The following is a 9395-nucleotide window of genomic DNA, read 5'->3' on the forward strand; positions in this document are numbered from 1 at the left end:
CTTCTCTCTCTTGCTTGGATCCCCTTTTGTGAAGAATGAGGGCTCTATTTATAGATTTTCTGGAGTGGCATGGTCCGTAAATAGGTGTGAGATCAAGGGCGAATAGGGAGTGGTCAAATGGACGGCCGATATTGAATCCTACGATCGTGTACCGTTCGTTGGCCATTTGAAGGCCTTAATGATGTCAGAATTCAACGATCTTGGGCTCGTTGGATTTTTCTCGTCGAGCCGTTCAATTCGAGTATAAGCTCGTAAAAATCGGAGACCGTTTGGTAACTCAAATTGCTGTTTGAACCTTCCAACAGCACTTTGAGCCCTTGATTCGGACTCATTTGGGCTCGGATTGGGTTGATCTTGGCGTCGTTGAGTTCGTATTTTCGAGACGCTCAGTTTGACTGTAAGCTCGCTGAAATCGGAGTTCATATGCTCCCGGATTTAATTTTTGAAGTCTTCAACTAGCTTTTGCCACGAGATTCGCGCCCGATCAAGCTAATTTTGTGACGATGTATCAACCAGAATCCCTCCAACCTCTCGCCGACTATGGTCCCTTCAACCTTTGCCTCCCTCCGACTACAGTCCCCTCCGACTATCATCGATTGCTGACTATCCACCGTCTCTCGCCGAATATAGTCCCTCCGACCTCCATCTCCCATCGACTATGATCATCCGATCATCGTCGCATATTGACGATGGCCCTTCGACTACTATCACCCACCAACTACAATCTCTCTGACATTCGTTGCCCGCCCGCGTAACTCAAGCTAAGGTCCTACTTAATTTTTTATAAATTATTTGCTTATAAAATATTCGATATAATACATTTTAAGAATTTCTTAAGAAAACTCTAACCTATTTCGCTTTTTCGTAAGAAAACATTAAATATTATATTAGCGTTTTCTTTAAAAAAAAAAGTGAAATTATTTGACATTGTTTTACTAAAACGCGATATGATTTTACCTTTTCCTTTTTTTTTTATAAATTTTTTAATAATTATGTTTTTTTGTTTAATTAAAAATAATTAATCTCTATTTTTCAAATATTTAATCATAATTAATTTACTTGTCAATGACTCAAATCAATAGCCCATATTTAATTTAATTTTATAGGTAGCTAGCTAATGTCAAGCTACAATTTTGTTCCCACACGTTGCCTTCAAAATTATGATTTTTCCATTTATTTGAACAGTACTTTGGCTATCTGTTTACACTAGATGAAAATGAAATTTTGCTTATTTTATTCTATTGATGTTTAGTGCGAAGCTTCTACGGATTAATGTAATCATAGTTTGCAACCTTCGGCAAGGCTTCGTAGGGAGCGTCCCTATCAATTAATAGGCTCTTATATGAAAATGATGACTTATGGTTGTATTTTGCTATCACTAAATATATTATTTAATAAGTTATTTTATGCAATATATAGAGAGAGTTATCAAAGAAAGAGTGCGACAGAGACGCTGCCATATCCTCTGTTATATTATTATTATTATTTTAATAGCCACTAGCTGTCATCTTATTAATAATTTTTTTTAATAGAGTGATTCAAATATAATTTGTGTGATTGGATACTTTAAGGTAGGGGTGTCAATTCGGGTCAACCTGAATCCGATCCGTTTTAACAAACGGGTCGGACATTTCAACCCGGACCCGACCCGGCCGGGTTGCCGGGTTGACCCGACCCGACCCGACAGCGTTCTTCCAATCTCTCTTTTTTTTTTTTCAAATTTGGCAAACGTGCTCTCAAAATTGATCCCACCTTGAAGCGACTGGAGACGGACGGCTGTGCAAAAACTTGATAAATTTGCAACAACTGGTGTTGATATTTTCCTTCATCTTGTAAAACACGCAAAGCAGGAGCATCAGAGATTCAGAAGCAGCAGCTTGAGCTGCACGGAGCTCGGAGCACGTGAACAGGATCCTTGCCTAAAAAGTAAAAATGATCTCATTGGGCGGAGCAAGGATAAGGAGCTTGTTATGGAGTGGCTGAGTAATTCATCAAATAAGCATCGGGGAGCTCATTTGAACAGAAACATTTTTTTTTTTAATTAAACGGGTTTACGGGTTGACCCGGTAACCCGCCGGGTCAACCCGACCCGACCCGTTTGATAAAACGGGTCAAATCTGTGAACCCGAACCCGACCCGTTTATCAAACGGGTCGGGTCCAACCCGGATTTTCCGGGTCGGGTTCGGGTCAGGTTGTCGTGTCGTGTCAAATATTGACACCCCTACTTTAGGGTCTATTTGGGGGAGAAAATAAAACTTGAGGACCAATGGCTTCGTCCAAACTTTAAACACGTAGAGACACATGAAACTTTTTTTTTTTTTTTTACACAGGGTGTGTATAAGATGAGAGATAATTACGAGCGGATGCTGGATACGTCCTGAGGTAAATTGAGAGACGTCACATCACACAATGCACAGCTCCTGATTGATGTTCGGGCGCATTTGGTGTCTGTACGCAATAATTTTTTGTATAAGAGAGAGAGAGAATGCATGTGACTTCACGTGATAGGAGTTCGAACAAAAAGTTTTGTCCGGACTCTACACACAATAGTCTCTCTTATTTGAAACAAATGCATCATTTTATAGATTTATTGTGAAACTGATGTTGCGATGAAAATAACTTAAATACTCTAGCTTCCAAAAATAATTTTCTTTGCATAAACTTTTTATTGTAATTGTTATCTAAAAAAAGCGTTGAGTATTTTGTCCTAAAGAAATCCCTCTCATATTCTTTAAAAAATAATGATTAGAAATTTTAATCTCATAATATATAATACATATATTTTGAAAAGATTTAAAAATATGATTAAAGATATTATTATTTCCTAAATTTTTAAGGACAATATGATTAAAGCATAATATTTTGTGAATTTTTCAAATAACGTGGAGTTGTCTTTGATCCTCCTTTCATTTTATTTTGTTATTTTTTCTTCTATCTTCTTACTCATTACATAATGCTTGTACTTAAGGTATCTTTCTCCAATAAGAACTCGAATTAAATAACTGTTAAAATTTAATATAAGTTGAGAGCACTATTTTAAAAAAAATCTTAATATATCAAACATAATCTATAATTCTCTTAGTTTTTATTAATAATTACTTTGATATAATATAAATTTATCTTAAATGAATATTATTTTACTTATGATCTACTTTTAAATATTATAGTTTTTAACTAGTTATTAAATATTGCATATTAATTAAAGATTAATTGTTCATCAAGTATACATAATTTTAGTCAATAATTTTATTAATTTATCTTTTTTAGTGAGATGATAAATTAAAAATTGTTTGAAAAATGAATAAAATGACTGAAGATTGGAGCTTGTAATAAGCTAAGTCGGTTCAGACCTAGATTGAGTTTAATAACTTTATAAGAAAATATACAACAAATATATGAAAAACAAATGATTATGTGATACATTAGTGTTTAATTACATCTAATCAATGTAATTTAACAAATCTAATTACTTTCTAAAATATGATTTGCAGCTTCAAGCAACCAAATAATGTCGTATAATCTTTCCAAAATTTAAGTTTTCCTTCATTTATATATTTCTCATATTTTTATTTAAATTAGATATTGATAATTTTCATTGAGATTTATAAAATTGTTTTATTTCTTCTAAACTATTCCATCATTTCTTGAAAAGAAATAATAAGACAAGCAAATGAAAAACCCATCAAAAGCCTTTTGTAGTATTAGTTATATTTTGGATTGTAAAATTCGGGTCACGGGTCTGGACCCGAAATTGACCCGGCACTATTCAATCCGGCCTGTTTTACTATTCAGCCCAACTCGAACCAAACCCATTTTTAAAAATGGGTCGGTTTTTCGGACCCAAAACTGACCCACCATGTGCCAACCGGGTTCGTGAGTCGTCGGCTCCTTCGTTAATGCTAGATTTCTCTTCTTGGACGACTTTTCATTCCAGTCAAATCAGAAGTTACAATATTTTGATCGGAAGCAACGACTGGAGTTTGCTCGCTGTGAAGGTAACTTTCTCCGTTTCGTGCGCTTAGAGGCGTCGAGGGTTTGCTTGTTTATCTTCTCTTTTTCATCATTTGTTGTAGTCTATGGAGATTGCAGGAGTCATCGGCTCCTTCGTTGTTGTTCGCCTTCGTTCATTGGATGATGTTCCCTTCCGATCGGATCGGTACGACGGGAGTTTGCTGGCTGTGAAGGTACCTTTCTCTGTTTCGTGCGCTTCTTCGGCCAAATCCCGTAATAAGTCCGAACTATACATGATTTCGGGTCAAAACCGGGTCATTCTTGGGTTTCCGGGTCAACTCGAACCCAACCCGGAATTTAAAACTGGTAAAAAATCAGGACCTAAATCCGACCCGTTTCAAATTTGGGTTGACCATAACCCTAAAAATTCAGATCGAGCTCGAGTCGGATTTTTAGGTCTTGTCACTTTTTTACACCTCTAAATATATTTTAACGAAGCCTCTAACTTCAGATCATTAGAAAAAAGAAGTCCCATTAAACTGTGGCTTATGATAATGCTCAAGAAATATACTTTCTTTCCTTGGATTTCCTTCTTAACAGTTCTACATTGGCGAAAGAAGAAGGAGGTCATGAGGCATTACACTTCTCCTTTCCTTTCTATCCATGCTAAGTTTACATAGCTCACTTCTTTCTCCCTCCCTGATTTTCCTGCAAGAGTCAAAAGTATTAATCTTTCCCCGAGAAGAAGTAAATAAAAGGTATCAATTACAGATTAAAGTAGAACTTCCAACCTAAAGAGAAAAGTCTGTTGCTTTACAAACTCTTCAATGGAATCGTATGATCTGTTCTTTTATTTCTTGTTTTTTGCTTGCACTCTCAGATTTTTGGTATTTAAACCTTCTTCTTTTATCGTATGGTTAGAACCGTGCCTCTTAGTTCTTCTAGTACTGTAAATGAGTCAAAGTTGACCTCAAATGAGTCGAGAGTAATAAATTAAGTTTGAACTCAAAATTTCTTTTTCTTTTTGAACTGGGAATTCACCACCTCCGAAAGAAACTTTTATTATGTACGGACACGGGACGGAAAAACCATCCGGTTAAGCATTGGGTATTCAAGGATACCGAGTGTGGGTACCCAGCAATGGTGTGACGTGACACATTTTTATTGGTCTATGGACGCCCTCCGCACAGAATAATAAATCCTCCGAAAGGGTGTTTGGCGGTGTGACTAATCATCGGCTGATCTAGAATAGGCATTAACTCCAGAAACCTCATGACTTGCACTTAATTGGGCCCCACTTAAAAGTCGTTACCGCTGTGAACTCAAATTTAAGTTAAAATTTTGAATTAGAGCTGACTTTTTTATCATTAATAAAATGAAATAATTTTGATTCAAGCTTGTTGTGATAAAATGAAAAAAAAAAAGAAAAAGAAAAATTAGATAAAAAGTGATAAGAAATTAATTGATATAATATAATGAGATATAATTTACATAATTTTATTAATTTTACACTAAATTTTTTATGTTGTAAATACATTTTATATGAATATTTTTTTAAATGATCTGACTAATAAACCAACAAATCAAGTCAGCGCTGACTCAAAATTAACTTACTAGTTTATTAAGCTCACCTTTAAGCTTCGTTTGGTACGATTTTTTTAGTGCTTCTTCAAATAACTTTCTAGTTTTATCATAAAAAATTAAATTTTTTTACAAAACCAGAGTCATTTATTAAGCAAATTCCTCCCAAAGAAAAAATGCAAGAGCTATTGATAATCTCAATTCCATAGGATGGAAGAACTCAACTTTCTGAAAGCACATGTGGCCTATTAATTAAAAAGATATGATTTTGTCCCCTCAGCTACAAATTTTAGCCACATATTTTTAAATTTTTAGCTCACTATTTAAATAAAAAACGAAACTTCTCTTACTTTTGGAAGTTCATAGCCCATCTTTTTCATGAGTTTCTCATAATACACTGTTGTATTAGCATTTTCAGACTTGTTCAGCTCGAGCAATCTCCTATAGTCGCCATTTGTCGCTCTCCCTCTGCTTCTTCACCAATCCCTCTCATCCTTCTCTAAGCCAGCCATATACTTACTTTCCTAGTATGAATGAGAAAAAAAATTTAGAGCTCCTACTATACAAATGATTCCATATACGTTATTTTGCTCTTCTGATCTTATTTTTGTCCCTATAAATATGAAAGAACCCCCATTCCCCTTCTCAACGCCTGCTTTCATGGCCAGCTTGCAAGGTCCCTGTGACCCTCCTTTCCAAGAAAGATTCAGCTCGCTGTTCTCTCCTGCAACTACAATTCAGCTGAGCTTGAAGAACGATGAACAATGTGAGCTTCCATTGATAGATTTATGGCGCTTGGAGTGCGGAGATGAAGAGGGGAGGAAGGCTTGTATTGCTGAAATAGGGAAAGCTTCTTCAGAGTGGGGGTTCTTCCAAGTAGTGAACCACGGAATCAACACGCAGCTTCTGCAGGCTATTAAAGAAGAGCAGAGGAGGCTGTTTCATTCGCCCTTTGAGAAGAAAGTGAAATCAAAGGTGTTTAATGAGTCTTACAGGTGGGGAAATCCGACTGCAACTTCGCTTGATCAGTTCTCGTGGTCAGAGGCCTTTCATGTGCCTCTTTCTAAGCTTGGAGAAGATGATGGTTGCTTTGAAGAGGAATTTAAAACATTAAGGTTGCATTTCTTTCTTCATTTGCTTCTCTTAGATCAGTGCAAGACAGGATTTTTGAAGTTGATTTTGACTTCTATTTTGTTGGCTTTGGCATTTTGACTGTTTTAGCTGTTTAATTTTGTACTTCATTTCAGTCATTTTTTTTAAATTAAACTATTGAATCATATATATTAATTAGAGGACACACCCAGAGACCTTTCGATTGTAAGGGCATCTCCAACCGAAATTCAAACACATGAATAATGTCGCTCGCAAGCTCCAGCCGAATGACAAAACTTCGGGTATTTGGTTGCGGGTGAACAGTGCAATGCCACATACGTTATTTTTCTGTCTCTACCAGATTTGCCGAATAAACGCGCAAATGAGGAGAAATACAATTAACTTCTGCAAAGGATGCAAGATGGAGCTCCATTAAAGATGAATCAAGCCATTTTTTAACTTCACTGCATTTTGCAGCCAAAAAAATGAAAATTTCTGTTGGAGATGCCCTAATAAATTATCTACTGCTCCAAAAAACAAATTATTGCAAATGTTTTACACGATTAAAGCATTTTGAATCTAGAGAAGGTGATAAAGTAAATGTCTAAAATGCCCTCCTTGAGTTAATTCAAAGTTCAAACCATTGCACTTTACTTCTCGCAGGGTAGTTATGCAGAAGGTTGCAGAAGCCATGACAGAGCTAGCGAGGATACTCGCTGGTGTTCTTGCTGAGAATCTGGGATGCCCAGCTACATGTTTTCTTGAGAACTGCAGCGAGAGCACCTGCTTTCTCCGCCTCAATCGATATCCGCCGTGCCCATTTTTCCCGGCGGCCTTCGGCCTCATGCCGCACACGGACAGCGACTTCCTCACCATTCTTCACCAGGATCAAGTGGGCGGCCTCCAATTGATGAAGGATTCCAAATGGGTCTCCGTCAAGCCCAACCCAGACGCTCTTATCGTCAACATTGGAGATCTCTTTCAGGCATGGAGCAATGATGTCTACAAGAGTGTGGAGCACAAGGTAATGGCTAATGGGAAGGTGGAGAGATATTCAATGGCTTACTTTCTTTGCCCTTCGTATGAATCCATTATAGGAAGCTGTAAGGAACCTTCTCGCTACAAGAAGTTTACTTTTGAGGAGTTCAGGAGGCAGGTGCAGGAGGATGTGAAGAGAACTGGATATAAAGTTGGGCTTGCAAGATTTCTTATATGATTTTGCCTTATTAGTAATGTGTTGGATGAATTGAGTTCTTAGACTAACTAAAGGAAAATTACTGAACGAACCATTCAAATTTGTAAAGTTTTTGAAGAAACCAGAGGATACAAGAAAGTAACTGGAGACAGAGAAAGTTTAAAAGTAATTGCATATATTTTCTATATCTCTTACAGCAGCTATAAGTTGCTTTATATAGACTAGGTGTGTACGGAAAGTTCAAGAAAGCTTGTTGCTTAATTACATATTTTATTGAACAAAAAAACTAAATTAATATTATGTATTTCTGGTTCTAATACTCCCCCGCAAACTGATGGGTCTTACGTGACTGTCAGTTTGTGACGAAGTTTTTGAAATCGCGGAGTCGAGAGAGCTTTAGTGAAGATGTCCGCAACTTGATCCGTTGTACTGATCGGTAGAATGGAGATATGATTATTTTGTATATGGTCGCGTATAAATTTTTGATCGATCTCTATGTGTTTTGTACGAGCGTGGAAAACAGGATTGTTTTCCAATGCGATTGCGGAGGTGTTGTCGCAATATATCTTGGTAGGACCTGTTTGATGTAGACCGAACTCTGAAAGCAGCCTTCTAATCCAGATAATGTCTATCGTGAGAGACGCCAACGCCCGGTATTCGGATTCGGTGGATAAGCGAGCCACTGTGTGTTGTTTCTTGACGGTCCAGGATATGATTGTGTTGCCTAGAAAGGAACAGTACCCCGAAGTGGATTTTCTGGACTCCGGATCTCCTGCCCAGTCGGCATCTGAAAAAGATTGTAGAGTAAGATCAGATTTCGTCACTGGAATACCGAATTTGGACGTACCTTTGAGATAGCGCAGAAGTCATTTGAGTAGATAAATGTGTTGTGGTTGAGGATTATGCATATGATGTGACAGTTGATTTACGCTATACGAGATATCGGGGCGAGTGATGGTTAAATATTGTAATGAACCTGTGAGACTTCTGTATAGCTGTGCATCCTGAAGAACATTGTCGGGGTTGAATGTATCCGAAATTTTTGTACAGGTTGGGTTTGCCAGTTCCTTGCATCCCGTCAGTTGCGCTTGTGCAAGGAGTTGATGTATGTATTTTTCCTGTGAGAGAAAATAGTAGTTAGAAAGCTTAGTGATTTTGATACTGATGAACTCTGAGACATCACCGAGATGTTTCATATTAAAATGATGATTTAGTTTGGTAAGAATTGTAGTGACCGTCTCCTGGTCATTCCCTGATATGAGAATATCGTCGACGTATACCAGTAGGTAGATTCGAGTGTGGTTTTTGTTGTAGACGAAGAAGGATGGATCGGATTGGCTGTGATCAAAGCCTAGATGAATAAGCGTATTGGTGAATGTATTGTACCACTGTCTCGGTGCTTGTTTTAAGCCGTAGATTGCTTTATTGAGATGACACACATATTCCGGATGAAGATTATCTTCGAATCCTCTTGGTTGAGCCATGTATACTGTTTTTGATAGGTTACCATGTAAAAATGCGTTTGCCACGTCAAGTTGTTGTACTAGCCAATTGTTGTGTAGGGCAGTTGCGAGG

At 37.2% G+C, this 9395-nt stretch overlaps 1 protein-coding gene across 1 annotated transcript in view; it reads left to right on the forward strand.

Moving 5' to 3' along the window:
* The window catches only part of LOC110108465 (gibberellin 2-beta-dioxygenase 8-like), a 12844-nt gene extending 5003 nt beyond the window's left edge, over nucleotides 1–7841 (forward strand). Inside the window, exons 2-4 of the mRNA XM_028696473.1 lie at nucleotides 4075–4318; nucleotides 6162–6648; nucleotides 7289–7841. Coding sequence (XP_028552306.1) covers nucleotides 4075–4318; nucleotides 6162–6648; nucleotides 7289–7841 — 1284 coding nt within the window. The remainder of the gene's footprint in view (nucleotides 1–4074; nucleotides 4319–6161; nucleotides 6649–7288) is intronic.
* The last annotated feature ends 1554 nt before the right edge of the window (nucleotides 7842–9395 follow it).

The sequence above is a fragment of the Dendrobium catenatum genome, unplaced genomic scaffold (assembly GCF_001605985.2).
Source record: "Dendrobium catenatum unplaced genomic scaffold, ASM160598v2 fragScaff_scaffold_743, whole genome shotgun sequence".
NCBI lineage: Eukaryota > Viridiplantae > Streptophyta > Magnoliopsida > Asparagales > Orchidaceae > Dendrobium > Dendrobium catenatum.